Raw genomic sequence first — 18,685 nt, 5'->3', positions numbered from 1 at the left:
TTTATTTTGCTAATATAATGTTTCCCATAACGGTAATACGAATGATTGATTTAAGGACAAGTATAAAGCGTGTTGTGCATGTTGTACAATAAAATGTTGACTATGACTACGTATACATGTACTGGACAATGTACACATACATTTCTATCAAAAGCGTGACGAAAAATAGATGATAATATAGTTGTACCTACATATCAATGCCTGCTAACATAAGCACATACGTAAGTGCTCAGAGTAAAGTTTCCTCTACCAAATTTAACTCAAAGAATCTTGGTTAGAATAATAGAAAGGTAGACTGCTAAAAATTACGATACGAGCATTATACGTATTTGAAGTACCGTAGTTAAGGATTTAGAGCACATAGTTTAATCATAAACTGCTCATAAGCATCAAGGTTCCAAACGATAAGTCATTAATATTTACTTTTGATACGTTTAGCTTCCCTTTCCTTTAGGACACGTCGTAATATTTTACCGCTAGCAGATTTAGGAATCTCTTTTACAAATTCGATACCACCACGTAATTTTTTCTGTGGTGATACTTTCTTATTGACAAACTCCAAAATATCTTTAGCTGATGCACCAGGCTTTACTACTACAATTCCTTTTGGCAATTCTCCACAGTCTTCGTCTGGAACACCAATCACTGCAGCATCCATGACGTTGTCGTGTGTCATTAATAAGGCTTCCAATTCCGCTGGTGCAACCTGTTATGGTAGATTAGAGCATTTCTGATTTAATGTAGCTTTAAGATTGACTTATAAATAATACTAATACTATATGATAATCAGATTTAAAATTTAACACATATAATGCAAGGTATAAAAGTTCGACCTGAAAAGCCTTATATTTAATGAGCTCTTTAACTCGATCCACAACGTAAAAAAATTCATCACTATCGTAATAACCAATGTCACCAGTGTGCAACCAGCCGTCTTTATCGATTGTATTTTGGGTGGCTTTTTCATTTTTCAAGTAACCTTTCATTATCATTGCACCTTTCAACAGAATTTCACCCTCCTTGTAGGGTCCTAATGTCTCACCAGTCAATACATCAATGACCTAAGTTTGCAAAGCAGTTAAATAAATAGCCATAGAAGGTCCTTACGATTCAAAGATAAGGTCGCTACTAAACTTAATCTGCTGTTCTTACTAAAACTATATCAATCCACTAAACAGTAGCAAACATCATTGGATCATTCTATTAACCGATTAAAAATTATTGTCTATACCTTGCATTTCATGAAAGGAATCAAATGTCCAACGCTGCCATGTCTGATAGAATTATATGGATTAAGGTGACCACTACCTGTAGTTTCGGTCATTCCGTAACCTAATTTATCAATAAAGAAAATTGTACACTGCAGCAGAATTCTTGCATATACAGTTACTAAAGACTAGGTCAGTAATATCATCAAAACATTTTGCTAAATGCAATTAAAATTAAACCTTGCAATATCTTGATTTTTAAACGTTTTTCAGCTGCTTGTTGAAGTTCTTTGCTTAATGGAGCAGCGCCGCATGATGATCGCCACATCGATGAGATATCATACTTATCAACCATAGGATGCTTAGCAAAAAATGCGACAAGGGGAGGCACTAACGGTGCGTATGTTACCTAAATTTTATTTAATTATTCCAAAATATTCACTAAATCATGCGATATACAGTATTTCATACAATGAGCGGCGCATTAGATAAAAGTAATTTAATTTTACTATGGATATACAGCCAAATTATACAGTACTTTAAATTTAAAGTTGTACCTACAATGAGAAAAATTACAGAAACAATACCTTGTATTTTTCCACACATTTTAAAAATACTTGTGGATCAAATCGAGGCAACATAATTACGGTTACGCCAAAGTATATAGGCGCTAGCATGCAGACGATCATTCCAAAGATGTGATAAAGTGGCAAAACACACAAAAAGATCTCAGGATCTTTCAAAAGAAATTGTTCTGGGCTAACAGCCGCCTGACAGGCAGTAACGATATTGCGATGTGTCAAGCAAACACCTACGAAGACAAGTCGATACTAGGAGATAAGTTATATATTGGCGAATAACTATTTATCATGTTGTCTTGCAATATTAATAACTCATAAGTTCAATAGGTTCATTATCGCTAAGTAATGCACGGCAACAATCACCTTTGGCTAATCCAGTAGTTCCACTTGAGAAGGGGACAGCCGCGACATCTTCTGCCATTGTTCTGGCTGGTAATCGAATCGTTAATCGATCGTCTTCTAAGATATTGCGTATGCTTGTAAATCCATCCAGCTCTCCAATAATAAAGCGTTCTTTAATAGGGCTATGCAATTCATTTAAGTAACAAGATTTAGATTTTATATGACGAGAATTTATGTCTTCATATTAGCGAGTGGACAGCTTACTATTAATTCGACTGTTTTATTCAATTATATGAAACAACAGCATAATTTGTTTGTTGCTTATCGACTACGATTACATTAACAGTAATCAATCAAAACCTAGGAATAGATCAGTCGAATGCCTGCTACTATTATGAGAAATACAATACAGTAATATGATTTTAAAAAGGAACGTACGGCACCATTGCTTAGAGATTCAAATAACGTAGAATAGATATTATAATTCAATATAACTTGAGGTAACAGCTGAATGAATAGAAACGTGCGCCATTAACAGGACTGCACTATTTTATCATAATTTTCACTAAAATTGACTTACACAAGCTTACAAATTTCTTCAACGTTATCAACAAATTCAGGATTAGTAACAACATATTTTGCTTCGGTAATATCGAACTGATGCTTGAGTTCACGGACAGTATATAACGGATTGCTGGTTGTAACAACACCGCCAGCATACAAAGTTCCTATATAAACAGCAGCATATTCTAATACATTTGTAGAATAAATTGCTAAGCAATCGCCTTTACGGAAACCATTTTGCATTAAATATGAACCAAATCGGCGTATTTGATCACGAAATTGTCCAAATGTGATATACCGACCAGTTATTCCATCCACCTACAGTATATACGATTATTTAACCGTTTAGTAAAATAGGACAAAATTATTTGAGAGATCTCAAAAGTGTTTGAGTAGTAGTGAAAGAGCGTGCATACTCCTATGTACAAGAATTCAAGCGTCTAAATTTGCATCAATCATACTTCAAGAGAAATCGAAATTAATCAGCTGTAATTCTGTAATATCATGCATCGCATAGATACGTATTAACATACGTAGACAAGTGATCTTACTGACGGCATAACGTAGTGCAAGTATCAATCAGTTTACATGTCATACTTTCAGATTATCATTATTACTGATACGGGTATAAGCAGCACGATAATAAGCATGATTAATTTATTAAGGCATCCAATTGATGGACATCTTTTCAATGTTCAATCACCATTGATTGCCGTGCAAATCAACCGTCGACTGTAAAGTATTGGCGTCCACAGGTTATGCATGCCCCCCAAAAGGAGCATAAGCAACTCTATTACAAGTAAGTGTACAACTATCATTACTCTTATCTTCTGAGCACTATTTTTAGCATTATTTTCAAGATAACGTGTAGAATGATTTGCCTAAACTGCTACAGAAAAGCAATTACTTCTTCCTGCAATGCCAACTACTGTGTTATACTGTTTAGTACGTACACTCTTACCGTATTGATTGGGCCGCAAACTGTTGTTATCATATATTAAATAATATACAGCATATTTAAGTGTCACGAGCGAAATTGCTACTATACGAGCATTGCATTCTCTTTAGTTTGTTCCAAAAGATCTGGATACTCATTAATTTACATGAATTTCTATCACAAATCAATAAACGCTATGATGAAAGTTCAAAATTGCAACGTAATTTGCTCTCGTCTCTTACAAAGAGTCGTCTATCCCGAAACCGTTCGATGTTAGCAAATGCCAGTTCGACAACATTGGGAAACTGCACAACGTCCATCTTATACCTTGATGTAATCTCCATCTTTACTATAAGTGATCTTATCCACTCTTCAACTTATCGTATTAAGACTGAAAAAAGGGCAAAACAGGAAAGGAAGCAGCAATAGCACAAGGTTTCCCAAACAGCGCTGAGCGATGAGATGATTGTTTACTTTACTGCATGCCAGCCGAATCGACTACAGTACTCTGACTGACCTTGCGCCTACCTTCCCACCAGCTCCAACACTCTACTTTCCTCTATACCATGCCTGAGTCAGGGATTCAGGCCTATACAGTTCCACTCTACTTCTGCACCAATCGAACGCATGCGCTCCGAAAACGCCCAAGGTTTCACCCACTACAGTACATTGCTAGAGTCTACAGTACGTACTATAATGGACTGTATCCTTTGCATACTGTAGGTAGCATGAATTAAAACACCCCTTGACTTCCTCAGGTTGCAATTATAATATAATTTACTCATATTCACTTTTTTCCACTTCTTTTAATGCAATATACCAACGTTGTGTTGTAAAACCCTTGTGATCATGTACCTTCACTTTATTGCATATCATTCGGTTCGTCTTACAACTACCGAGGACTATCTAAATCATGACTCAAAATGCATGGTTTGCATATGCAATCAGTGCGATTGTAATGACAATGACTTACTCAGGTTGCAATTATAATTTACTCATATTCACTTTTTTCCACTTCTTTTAATGCAATATACCAACGTTGTGTTGTAAAACCCTTGTGATCATGTACCTTCACTTTTATTGCATATTATTCGGTTCGTTTTACAACTACCGAGGACTATCTAAATCATGACTCAAAATGCATGGTTTGCATATCCAATCAGTGCGATTGTAATGACAAAGCTATCATAAAAATAAAATAAATTGCAATCAGTTCATAATGCAGTTCCTGTTCTTTATCCTGATTTTCATATCATTAATGAACAAGGATACTGTGCGATAACTGTCATAAGATTGTAGTCATTGCTTCATTAAAAAGAACTACAGTATTCGGATGCTTGCCAATCTATCCAAGATTGTGGTGTAGCAGTATAAAAAATCGATTGCATACCTAAGAACATTCCAACTTCCAAATAGCCTAGGCTATGTTTGCTAATAACGGATAAATACATTGTACTCATTTGTCCATACTTGAATCTTATCAGGCAGGTTAGGAAATAAAGAATTCTGTCACTATTAGGATTTTATAGACGATAAGATTAGTATACAACGTACGATAGTGATGCTTTATTCACTGTCTTGCTATATTGGCAAAATTATGCAGATAGTTGATTTAAAAGGCAAAGTAAGTATTTATTATGCCTATGCAGTATAATAAGCACTTGGTTCTAGCCATTACTAACTATCTGCCTTCTGTTTTACTGGCCGTTTATCCAATTTCCGTAAGCAGTCATATCGTATTCAGCAAGGTCTGAAGACAATATAGATCGATATAGATTAGTATAGTATACGTATATATGTTATATATATATATATATATATATATATACATTAACAGATAGATATAGCACTATACGAGTAGATAGACAGAATGCACTATAAAATTATACTATCATCTAAGCAATTATTTCCAATATAAATGACGTCATACTTTGATTACACACCAATACATAAAAACAGTCGACGGAATTAGTACTAATGTAAATGTATTTGAGAAAAAATTGAAAAGTCTATGGTAGAGCATCCGTTATTATACAGTCTAATATGTACAAGCCGTATTGTATCGTATAGTACTGTATATAGTATCAGGTCTTACTATCAATCACGTTACTATCAGCAGGTCTGTTAATCGAGCTTATAGTTTAATATTATTAACAGAGCAAATTGCTAGGAAATAGTCTTGTAGCGATGAAAGCAGACAAATAATTTACTTTATCTACTAGAGTAAGCTGCTTCTTACTGGAAAACCGTCAGAATAGCGTCAAATAATTAAGCGGTGGATGCACTATCGGATATAACTAGAAAAAAATTGACTAACGTTGGTGCTATAACAGCTGTTCTTGCAACAAGGAGTCGTTTACAATCTATATTTTATGACGCATTTTTACTAATTTTATCTGACTAAATTACGCACAATTATGTCTGGGTATCTACAATCCTTCTGCCAGCTATTTTGCTCGATTATTCTAATTTTATCTTTGAGATTCATCTATAAAAATTACTTATTACCTTATTGGCGTATCAAAAGATTGGGCATACCAGTTGCTCCTCCGAAACCAATAATAGGTAACAATTTCGATTATGGCTCGGGTAATCAGCATCTTGCACAGCTTAAGAGACAAGAAAAGTACGGTAGTATATGCGGAACACTCTTTTATCATATACCAACTATATGGGTTGGAGATCCCGAAATATTGAAAGTCATTACTGTTAGTGACTTCTCAACCTTTCCAAATCGTTATGATCTCAACGAACCAAGGCCTCCGTTCGACAAAGCGATCATTCAACTCAAAAATCAAGACTGGAAGCGCGTTAGAAATATCCTAATTCCAACTTTTAGTGCTTCCAAGTTAAAATCGCTTATGCCAATTCTAAATGATGCCGGAAATGATTTAACTGTAACTCTGTCTAAAGCTGATCAGGAAGGCCGACCAATTGATATATGGCGTACATGTGGTGTGTTTACAATGAAAGTAACACTCGCTACGGTGTTCGGCTTAGAAATGGATTCAAAAGAACAAGAAAAAAAAATGACAGAAGCTGCTAGCATGTTCTTTCGTGATATTACTGGTGTAGTACAGTTTCTTTTTATCTATCTTATGCCCCTAGTTGGTCTAATTGAGCCATTATTAGGTGGCAAAATTATTGAATCAGTACGCTATTTACTTAAAACCGTTGAAAATGTTATCCAAGAACGCCGAGAAAATATTAAAGCAGGCATTCCTTGTCGTAAAGATATCTTACAGCAGATGATTGAAGCCGGTGATGATGATAAATTAAACGATGCCGAAATCCTTGCTCAAGCTATTACATTTCTTGTTGCAGGTTATGATACCACTGCAAATACGCTAGGATTTACTTGCTATCTTCTCGCTACTCATCCTGAGATACAGAAAAAATTAAGAGATGAGATTGACGCAAAATGCCCAGATTTGGATTCGATTGAGTATGATACCCTCCATGATCTTCCTTATATGGACATGATAATATCCGAAACGTTAAGACTTTACCCTACTGCATTTTTTCTCAATCGAGACATAAAAAAGGATACTACAATTAATGGTGTACATTTTACCAAAGATCTTATGATTGGTATCCCTGTTTATGCTATACATCATAATCCTAAGATATGGTCTAACCCGGAAGAATTCATACCGGAAAGATTTTCGCCGAAAGAAAAGGCAAAGCATGCACCTTGTAGTTTCCTGCCGTTCGGCAATGGCCCTCGTAACTGTGTTGGAATGCGATTGGCCTTATTAGAAGCAAAACTTGCTCTAGTTAAAATTATGCAAAAGTTTGAAATGAGAGCAGTACCGGAAACAGAAATACCTCTAACTTTGCGTAGTGGAAATACAATCTCTCCTATTAATGGAGTAGTTGTTGGAGTAAGTAGAAGGCGATAATTTTTAAAAATGATTTTAGATCGATGGATGGAAACGAGGAGTAAAGATATGTTAAATCTTTGTTATAAAAATAAATTAGTAATTAATTAATTAGTGGTTATTGCAATAAATATCATATTATCAGTAGATTCTAGTTAACTACATTTTATCTACTACCATGCTAGAATTTATGTAATCCTACATCATCTTGCGCTAATTAAGCGTCGCAATCTGATCGAAGATCACTACTAGTAACCAAAGCACATATGCACTTGGATAAAAATTTTTTATGTAATATAGGATTATATACGAGTACATATATATGGGTATATTGTAAGTAATGTTTGCAGATATAAAAAAATAATGTACTTAACGACGCGTTTATATGAACTCGTAGAATATTTCACTAATCTGGTTCATATTGTAATATGATAATTTGCTGTATAACTATAACGTAAGCCTAGCCGTACTTTAGTCTTGAGTATAGCCTTCTTGATGTTATAATATCAGCTTGCGAAAAGCACTAGAATTTCTATTAGTTTTATCATTCTATATCTAAACGGAAAACTATTGGATTACATGCAGTGCTGCGATAAGCAATGTTTAAAACTGAAGCACTCTTTTATAATGGTGTTATAATACTATTGGTCAATCTTATTAACAGCACGGCACCTATAATAAGATATATACGCGTATATATTACGTGAATAATTTATTCACGGTATATCATCTTATATGCATATTTTATTTTTACGCTGTAACTAATCACTAAAAATTATACAGCTAGATGAATGTTTGAAATTATGTAACTGCTATCTGCAACTAGTATATTGCCCTTATTATTTTATAAAGTACTCATCTAGCATATTAGGCTAGCAGTTACCGCAAAAACCAAAGCCAAAATATTGGCCTTTTGCCTTTTTCTTTGAATTTTTTGGTGCATGTCATTGGATTGAATGCACTTGAAAAATGCTCATAATTTATTGATCTATGGCATTATTTAGCTTTCATGTTTACCAATAAATTATTAAATTCTACTATAATGAAATTTTAACAGTGTGAATTTTCTATCGATAGCGTTGTTAATAGGACAGTTTAGTGTTAAAACTATATTTGTATTTGAAAAATGCACATTTTTAAGTACGGCACGTTATTATGAATCCTGTTAATAGATTTATATCACTATTTCCATTATCAATAAATATGTACATAGTTCGTAATATAATAGGTATGTTATCTACATGATTAAAATTGCCTTATTCGGACAAAAGCTGAATAAAATTTAATTAATAGATAGCCAACTCTTTTGTTTGTATTTAATATTAATTAGCACTTTAGAATTATCGTATCACATTACAATATCGTATAAAATCTAAAAAGAAATTGGTCGTATCCAAAAGTATTTACGAGTATTGCAAACTTCTGTATCTAAAATGATACAGTGGCAATACTAATATAAAATTTGAGCATCCTATCAATATAACTACCGTAATATATCTTGATAATTATAATTATGACTAAAACTGTAAACTACCATGCTTATGATGAACTATATCTACTATAAATTATTCAACAAGTACCGCACTTAATTGAGCTAAGAATACAACTTTTCTAAAAAATGGATATTCTTAACTTGCAGTAATTAATTATGACTTATTAAAACTAAATGCTGCACCTTTAAATTATGTATAACAACTGAGAATGGAATTTTACGATCTTAAAATATTTTAAGTTAAACTCTGACAACTCATCGTTCCATAATGTACTTGTAACGAATTAACACTGAATGAATTTCTGCTTATGGGCTTATTTAGCTATTTATTTACAGAATCTGATAGTATTCAAGCCAGAAATAATTACCAAATATCTATTTACATAGTTAGCTAGTTTTCACACCCATATTTACGTTGCTACCGCAACCAAGTACAGTAGCTATTTTTATCATGCCTGCAAAGTCAGCAATAAATTTAACCTGATGTAATGAATACTTGCAGTAGGAACTGTTATCATTTTAGTTGTTTCTGCAAAATCAGCAAAAAAGCTTTAAGCTGTTAAATAAATCCATTAAAAATTGAGAGCTAATCTATAGCTTCTTACAAGTTTTTGTAATTTAGGTAATAAATAATCCAATATTACACACAACAGAGCTGCTCAGTTGCAACTAATAAAGAAAGCTTCACGCAAAGATAATAAGGACTAGTCTTGATAATTATTATAATTATCATTTCAGCAACTATCAGCCACACTATTAATACATATTATACGTGCCCAACTCGAAAATGGCATCCTACCGCTTTTTAAGCTATTTGTGGCTGCATCAATATGCTTCACAGACTTTCGCAATAATCATTATTCTGGCTTTTTTTCGATTACTGTATACCAGTTACATTTCTCCTTTATGGTACTTAAAGAAATTAAGAATTAAAGTGCCGTTACCGAAACCCTTTATAGGTAATGTTACCGATGAAGGAGGAACTAATCAGCATATAGCCCAGGTCAAAAGACAGGAAAGATTTGGTACAGTGAATGGAACGCTATTTTTTCACATTCCAACAATATGGATTGGCGATCCTAATATATTAAAAATAGTAACTGTTAAAGAATTTTCAAATTTTACTAATAGATTTAGTTTTGTAAAGTCTAGGCCTCCATTTGACGATTCCGTGTTACAATTAAAAGATCAAGAATGGAAACGCGTTAGAAACATCCTGCTGCCAACATTTAGTGTATCTAAACTTAAGGCTATAGTTCCATTAGTAAAGGATACTTGCAGGTCTATAATACGTACAATTGCACAAGCAGAAGAGGAACAAAAATCTATTGATATATGGCGTGAATGTGGTAAATTCAGTATGAAAGTTATGTTGGTCATAGCATTCGGAATGGATTTTAAATCAGAAGAGCAAGAGCGGAAGCTAACTAATGCAGCAGCTGCACAATTTCGAGGAGCTGGAAGTTTAAAGCGGCTCCTAATTTTTATATGTGGTCCTCTCTATAAATTTTTGAAACCCTTTGTTAAGAATGAGTTTGACGATTCATTAGAATACTTAACAAATACCGCTAAAAACGTCATAAAAGAAAGAAGAAGAAATTTGAAAGAACGTATACCTTGCCGAAATGATATTTTGCAGCAAATGATTGAAGCAGGAGATAGCGATAAGCTTAAAAATGCTGAAATAGTTGCTCAGTCAGTTATATTTCTTACTGTAGGATATGAAACTACAGCCAATACACTAGCTTTTGCCTGCTATTTGCTTGCAATTAATCCTAATGTTCAAAAGAAACTACTAGAAGAAATAGATACTATATGTCCAGCTATTGGAGGTATCAGTTACGATGCTTTATTTGATTTACAATATCTTGAAATGGTTATTGCCGAAACTTTGAGAATGTATCCTCCAGTCTATTTTGTTAATCGGGACGTGAAGGAAACTATGGTTATCGATGGCGTTCGAATAGGTCGAGGTGTTATGCTTGGCATCCCAATCTATGCTATACATCACAATCCAAAACTCTGGCCTAATCCTGATCAATTCATGCCAGAACGATTTTCGTCTAAGGAAAAATCTAAGCGCCATCCTTATAGTTATTTACCATTTGGAAGCGGACCACGCAATTGTTTGGGTATACGTTTAGCTATGCTAGAAGTTAAAATAGCCTTAGTTAGTATTCTGCAAAATTTTGAACTGATAATTTCTAAAGATACCGTTATTCCCATCCAAGTGAGAACTGCATCAACATTATCGCCTGCAAATGAGCTTAACTTAGGCTTCAGAAAACGATACTAATTTGCATTATACGAGTATAATGAAGGCAATTCTTGATTAATCTCAAATCCAAAAGTGATCATCAAGACTTCAATACTTTGAAGACTTCCAAAATAAATAATATAAATTTTGATTTTGAATATCAGAATCTCAATTATGGCATGGAGTATCTTCAGAAATTTTTAACCAAATCTGAACTACCCTTTAAAGTGCAGATTTAGTTAATTTATGAGCTCAGAAAGCTTTCATAAATTTGATAGTATCAATAGTAATAAGCATGCATAAAGGACAGGAACTAAAATTAAAGATCTTAGTACAGGACCACTGTTCTAGAATGTTTATGTTGCAAGATTTATCATGAGATATTGTGTGCATAATAAAGTCAAGAATTTATCCATGTTTCACGTTATTTACAGTGAAGACACCGCAATTTGCTGGCTGAAATTTATGGATATATATAATATTGTAAGTAACATTATTATGCGAAGTATCACCAATAAGAAATTCGAGGAAGATTAGTCTGCCAAATACTGTAAAGGACATAACCTAAGATTGTATGTGTATGGTATTAAAAATTTGGCACTATAACATTGTAATTGTACATCTATCATGGGTGGAATAAATCTACTATTAAAATTAGGCGAAGTTATGATTCTATGGACTATGGTAAACTTGCACCGTATTGCATCATGATTAAGATAGATCAACATTGCTGAAATTTGCCTTATATTACTATTCTAAGGTACAGTACTTTCGTATCTGACGTTTGCCTTTTGCTTTACATCTTACGGGATATACTAATTAAGTATGCGAAGTATCACATGCCGACAGTTCGAACAGTACATAAAATAGTGTACAATTTACGTGCAGTAAATGTTATCCAGTCATCTTACATATAGGTTACGCATTTAAATTAATAGATATAGGTAAATTGATTCAGTAAGCAACACGAATCAATTTACATATGAATAACGGTGCGTCCGAAAGGAACTAGAGTAGGTAGTATAGATGCGAAGAGTTTAGTTGCTGCACGATTGCAATTAAATCTACCTGACTTAACAACACTCTTGTGATACGGGTAGATCAGAAATACTCACTTAAAGTAGAGTTATTTCACTTTGCTGCATTCAGCTTCCAGAACTGTTAACAGTAAGCTAAGCACAGATTTTGATAATGTCAGACCATCAGTAACTTAAGAATTTAAGTGGCTGATAAATCATAATTTTAACTGTAATATTTCCTAGAAAAAACGTATAGATGGAACGCTATTAAAATAATTACCGCAAGATTTTACCATCGATAAAACTCATCGTAGCATGTTTTAGGACATTTAAATATCCGCTATTTAAAGCTACGAGAGTCATTAATATAGTCAAAGGTTCATAGTTTATCTTAAGCCGAAGATTATTGCGAGAACAAATAACTATTCATCGATTGATTTGGCGTAATCTATTGTAATATTTGATCATACAGAACTAGAATAATTCGAATGTGATATTATTTACAATAGTACACACATGAAAGAATTGCGTCATGGCTATTGTAAGTTCTGTGCACTAATTACATCATTTTTTCGTTCTACATTACCATATTAGGATAAATTTAAAAGCCTATAAGAAAAATTTCATTGCAGTAAAGCTCTATAAAGTGAGTTGATCTGTTGGCGTGGAACATCACTTACAAATGTGGATTAAAGTATTTATAAGTTCGAAATTAACTGCTCGTACTGTTCTAATATAATAAGTAATCGTACTTCTAATAAGTCTTTGTTATTTAATACAATTAATTAGCAGTAATCTCAGAAGGCAAGCTCGCTATGGCCGCAGAAGAGATATTAACCTCATCATTTACATTACAACATGTACTATTTCAACTATTTATCGTACTGTTGCTTTGCACATTTGTAGTTAAACTTTACAACGATTACGTCGTTCCATACAAACGTTTAACAAAGTGTGGTCTTAAAATGCCCATTCCGAAGCCCTTTATTGGTAACGTTTTGGATTATGGATCTAGTGAACAACATATATCTCAGGTTAAGAGACAAGAACAATATGGCAATGTCTATGGTACATTTATGTTTAATGCTCCAACTATATGGGTTGGCGATCCAGATATGCTTAAAGAAATAATGGTCAAAGATTTTACTAATTTTACTAACCGGTATTCTTTATCGAATACAATTAAACCTTTCAATAAGTCGCTACTGCAATTGGATAATAAAGATTGGAAACGGGTAAGGACCACTCTTGTTCCGACCTTTAGTGCATTAAAGTTAAAGACCATTCTTCCGTTTATTAAAGTAGCCAGCGATGATTTGGTCCATAAATTAATGAAAGCTGAGGCTGAAGGAAAAGCTATCGATATATGGCAGCCATACGGTAGATATACCATGCAAGTTATTTTAGCTACAGCATTTGGAATTGAATTTGAGTCAAAAGAACAAGAAGCTAAACTTACAAAAGCTGCAGGGATTTTATTTAGAGAAACTAATTCCTTAGTTCAATTCTTTGTTGTCTTTGCATCACGTTTATTTAAAATTTTCGAGCCTGTCATTGGAGGAGGTATCATGAATTCGACTCGTCTATTAGTAACAACAGTCGAACGTGTAATAAGGGAACGTCGAAAAAATTTAAAGGAAGGGATACCCTGTCGAAAAGATATTTTACAACAAATGATTGAAGCAAACCTAAATGATGAAGAAATCGTCGCTCAAGCAATAGTATTTCTTATTGCTGGCCACGAAACAACGGCTAATACACTAGCTTTTGCTTCATATTTACTAATGGCAAATCCTGAAGCTCAAGAAAAGTTAATTGCAGAAATCGACGATAAATGCCCTGATGAGAGCAGCCTAGACTATGAAACATTATCTGAGCTACCTTATCTTGAAATGGTAATATCAGAAACATTACGTATCTATCCAGCAGGATTTTTCGTTAATCGTAAGACCAAAGACGACATGGTTGTGAATGGTATAGATATACCTAAGAATTCGATGATAGGACTTCCAATTTATGCAGTACATCATAATCCACAGCTCTGGCCTGATCCAGAACGTTTCATACCCGAACGATTTACACCAGAGGCTAAAGCTAAGCGGCATCCTTATAGTTATATTCCTTTCGGTGGTGGACCTCGTAATTGTATTGGAATGCGACTAGCTTTACTAGAAGCAAAATTGGCATTAGTGAAAGTGTTACAAAATGTTAAGTTAGTAGCAGTAAAGGAAAGTGAAATACCGTTAAGGTTGAAATCTGGAGCTACATTATCTCCAGCTAACGGAGTATATGTAGGAATCCAAAAAAGATATTAAAAGATGTACTATTTTAGAATTAGTAACATCTGTCATATTAAAAGATTATCAAATAACAGATGAAATAATGTTTTAGGTTATATCCATTTACCTGTGTTCCGATACTCTCATTTACTACAAGTACCGACGGCAGGATTGTATTGTATGGATTTTAAACCCTAACATATAACTACTGCAATTAGCTGAAATTGTTATTTTCATTCTTTACCCTAGCATTTTTTAACTATGATTCTGTTAGCCGATAAAAAAGTAAATAAAATTTCAGTTTATTATGAATGTACGTATTTGAATTGTGTTGCTGCGAATAATGTGAAATGAAGAGTGTGAGTATTTAGGCTAAAGGGTATTTATAAACTTGAATGTAACTAATTATACCAAGAATGTAGACCGATATTCTTATCGGATTTATCGTTATCTTCTAAGAATCATGAGATGGAATTTCCATCGCAGAAGTCCTTTAATACGGCCTTAAGTCATCTCGAATTATAAAAGGTTCTCTTCTAAACTTGTAGTTACCCGTAAACGTCTACACTTACAGTAGTATCGGTCAGTGAGAAACTAATGCAATACCTTATATAGTTCGATCTCAAAATTTTAGCAAACTCTTACAGTACCATTATTCATTTTACACGTAATTTGAAACTTTATGTGCTAATTTAACAAATTAAATTATAATCTTTTAAAAATTAACATTAAAAGGTTGAGTACTGATTTCTGCATTCTAAAGACTAAAATTTGTCATCGTAGGTCTGTTTGATCAAATCAGTTGATTTTACAATAAAATTAGGGTTCGGTTTTGCTTTTAATAAAGAGACGCTTAGTTGACTGTAACTTAGCTAGATATTTGAGGAAGACAGGCTTGATACAGATTTGAAACTAGGCTTAGAATGACTCGTATGATGATTAATTTTCTCTTAATAATTTCCATAATTTTGCATGCCTACAACCAAAATATAAGCCCCTAACCTACTGATATATTTACATGAATGTCATCTTATCATCGAACCGAGTAATAAATATGGAGGATCTGATCTAATTGGCGAAACGATGATCCACAAGGCAGAAATGCTAAAATATTACAGTAATTAGATTATCCACTGCGCAACTACAGTCCAATTTTAAAGGCTCCATTGTTTACTATACTACATACAAGTTTCTACAGATTGCATCATCTTCATTACTGTTAAGAATATTGATTATCATAATGCTGCAGAATAAAGTAATTCTGTAACTCGATGGTAACTAGGCAAGGCGAACTAGTGGAAAATTGCTTGACTGGTGTATGATTATTTTGATTATAGTTATTGGTTATTGGCTGGCCGGTCTGATAAATCAATTTTGCAGTTAACTTATACGGTAACGTAGCGACTCTGATCAATTTATGGTATCATCTCTAATGCATGTAAAGTAATCGAGGATGGTAGAACGTAGACATCGAAATTGATCACTTTGTGCTACAATTACCTGACTTTGTATTACTATACTGTGTTAAAATCACTCGATATAATTACTAGTAGATCCCTCGCTCGTTATACTTCGTATACTACGCTGTATTTTTACTTTTACTTTACTGTACAAGTTGATCACTAATTCACCATTTCACTGCCTAATACAATCATCATATTATTATAGTTATTGGAAAAGATTATAAGCAGTGGTCACTGGACATTAAATTACAATGGCTTTACAAGAGCTTTTAACATCTTCCATTTCTTTACGAGAGATTTTATTACCAATAGTGATGGTGTTATTATGCTATGGATTTATACATAAACTTTATGACGATTACTATAGACCATACAGACGTTTAAGAAAATGTGGACTCAAAATGCCTATCCCTAAACCATTTGCTGGTAACGTTATGGATTACGGATCCAGAGATCAGCATACCGCTCAGATAAAAAGACAAGAATTATATGGCAATGTCTATGGTACTTTCATATTTTGTGCTCCAACCATATGGATAGGAGATCCAGAAATGCTCAAAGCAGTTATGGTCAAGGATTTCGCTAATTTTACTAACCGCTATGCATTAGTTAGTTTAATGAGGCCTTTTGACAAAACACTTTTGCGCTTGACAAATAAAGACTGGAAAAGAGTAAGAACTACTCTAGTTCCTACCTTTAGTGCATCAAAATTAAAGACCATTCTTCCATTTATTAGAGTAGCTAGTGATAATTTAGTTGATAAATTATTCCAAGTTGAAGTCAATAGAAAAGCTGTTAATATATGGCAGGTTTGTGGTCAATTTACTATGCGAGTCATCTTAGCAACAGCTTTTGGCATTGAGTTCGAATCAGAAGAACATGAAGCTAAAATCACTAAAGCTGCAGGAATGATACTTAGAGATACCAATACTTTTGTTCAATTTTTTGTAGTTTATGCGTCACCATTATTCAAGATCTTGGAGCCGGTTGTTGGAGGAGATATTATGAAATCAATCAATTTATTAACCGAAACAATTGAGCAAGTTATTTGTCAACGACGGAAAAACTTAAAAGAAGGCATACCCTGTCGAAAAGATATTTTACAACATATGATTGAGGCTGGTAATTCTGACAACATTAGCGATGAAGAAATTATCGCTCAAGCAGTAATTTTCCTTATTGCCGGTCATGAAACTACTGCTAACACATTAGCTTTGGCTTCGTATTCGCTAGCCACGAATCCTGAGACTCAAGAAAAGTTAATTACGGAAATCGATGATAAATGCCCAAATGCAAGTAATCTCGACTATGAAACGTTATCTACTTTACCTTATCTTGAAATGGTAATATCAGAAACACTAAGAATGTATCCAGCAGGATTTTTTGTCAATCGATGTGCAAAGGAAGACATAATTATAAATGGCGTAGATATACCCAAAAACTCAATGATAGGACTTCCAATTTATGCTGTGCATCATAACCCACAGTTCTGGCCTGATCCTGAATGTTTCATTCCCGAACGATTTACCCCGGAGGCTAAAGCAAAGCATCATCCGTATAGTTACATTCCCTTCGGTGGTGGACCTCGAAATTGTATTGGAATGCGATTGGCTTTATTAGAGACAAAATTTGCTTTAGTTAGAATTTTACAAAACGTTAAATTAGTAGTAGTAAAAGAAACTGAGATTCCATTAAAGTTGAAAACTGGAGCTACATTATCTCCGGCTAACGGTGTATATGTGGGAATCCAAAGGAGACATTAGGGAGGAAGACTTTTCGCTATGGCATGTAAGAATATTACAATTCATTTGTATTTAATATTCTTGCTGCTGGTAATAATCTGTTAGAAGACACAAAAGCATATTAGACTACGTTGAAATATGTATATGCCACGGCACGAATCACCGTGAAGAGTAAATGACTAAATTTAGTGGTTAACATTTATACATGGAGATAACTAATAATGACTTACTGTATAGTAAAAGTTCTTATACGATAGCTAATGTTAATGATTATGTTATTGTTATTGTTAATTATACTATTATGTCTTGTAACGCTTGTGATGACTATCCTGAAGATATTCAATTATAGATAATACTATAAGTAATTCTGCGTATGGACATAGTGTCACCTAATTATCTAGAATCGTTCAGTACATGTCTAAAATTATGAATAATTTTTGTATTAATTGAGCTATCCAATATGAACCAAATTTCATGAACTACGATGTATTTACGAATCTCTGTGGGCAATAATATCAATTGGCTATGACAAATGCTAGAACTTATAAATGGTAGAATGTTGATATTTTATTCAATTTAACTGTGGATGTTTGGCGTGGTATCTAACTAATGACATCACTACTTTGCCATCAAAAACCCCATGGTTTTATCTTGTTATATAAATATGTACATTGAATATACGTGTAAGGATTATAGCAGAATACTGCAATATGATCGTATTGATTCTATCATGGTCTCTAGAGCCAATAACAATAAGTTTACTGCTGTTTGAGAATTTCAATCAGTAAATATGCTTACCGAGCTAAACTGATCAAACGCCTTGATCCAATTATACGATCATTACTATACCTATGAGCATCGTATCAGCTTATGAACTTATTGCAGTTTTGGGTACCTCTAGAGTATGTACGTAAATGTTC

General features: G+C 33.5%; 5 protein-coding genes across 5 annotated transcripts; 4 read left to right on the top strand and 1 right to left on the bottom strand.

The window, feature by feature from the left end:
• Positions 1-412: 412 nt before the first annotated feature.
• On the bottom strand, positions 413-5,092 carry TRIADDRAFT_56240 (uncharacterized protein; the record flags this gene model as incomplete). Its single annotated transcript, XM_002112295.1, has 9 exons — positions 413-706; positions 834-1,061; positions 1,232-1,332; positions 1,449-1,617; positions 1,796-2,019; positions 2,153-2,313; positions 2,712-3,013; positions 3,657-3,676; positions 5,023-5,092. 9 exons carry the CDS (start codon positions 5,090-5,092, stop codon positions 413-415), a joined length of 1,569 nt encoding a protein of 522 aa, XP_002112331.1.
• A 957-nt stretch (positions 5,093-6,049) lies between these two features.
• TRIADDRAFT_25805 (uncharacterized protein) lies at positions 6,050-7,534 on the top strand (the record flags this gene model as incomplete). Its single annotated transcript, XM_002112729.1, has 1 exon — positions 6,050-7,534. The coding sequence occupies one exon, from the start codon at positions 6,050-6,052 to the stop codon at positions 7,532-7,534; it is 1,485 nt and encodes a 494-aa protein (XP_002112765.1).
• A 2,258-nt stretch (positions 7,535-9,792) lies between these two features.
• On the top strand, positions 9,793-11,301 carry TRIADDRAFT_56238 (uncharacterized protein; the record flags this gene model as incomplete). Its single annotated transcript, XM_002112728.1, has 1 exon — positions 9,793-11,301. One exon carries the CDS (start codon positions 9,793-9,795, stop codon positions 11,299-11,301), a length of 1,509 nt encoding a protein of 502 aa, XP_002112764.1.
• A 1,867-nt stretch (positions 11,302-13,168) lies between these two features.
• On the top strand, positions 13,169-14,590 carry TRIADDRAFT_13325 (uncharacterized protein; the record flags this gene model as incomplete). Its single annotated transcript, XM_002112727.1, has 1 exon — positions 13,169-14,590. A coding segment is annotated over one exon (1,422 nt), but the record flags the coding sequence as incomplete, so codon positions are not given.
• A 1,684-nt stretch (positions 14,591-16,274) lies between these two features.
• On the top strand, positions 16,275-17,786 carry TRIADDRAFT_25239 (uncharacterized protein; the record flags this gene model as incomplete). The annotated part of the gene is made up of 1 exon (XM_002112726.1): positions 16,275-17,786. One exon carries the CDS (start codon positions 16,275-16,277, stop codon positions 17,784-17,786), a length of 1,512 nt encoding a protein of 503 aa, XP_002112762.1.
• Positions 17,787-18,685: the final 899 nt, after the last annotated feature.

This window comes from Trichoplax adhaerens, genomic scaffold, assembly GCF_000150275.1.
Source record: "Trichoplax adhaerens TRIADscaffold_5 genomic scaffold, whole genome shotgun sequence".
Taxonomy (NCBI): Eukaryota; Metazoa; Placozoa; class Uniplacotomia; order Trichoplacea; family Trichoplacidae; genus Trichoplax; species Trichoplax adhaerens.
This window is presented reverse-complemented; position numbering and strand designations above follow the sequence as displayed.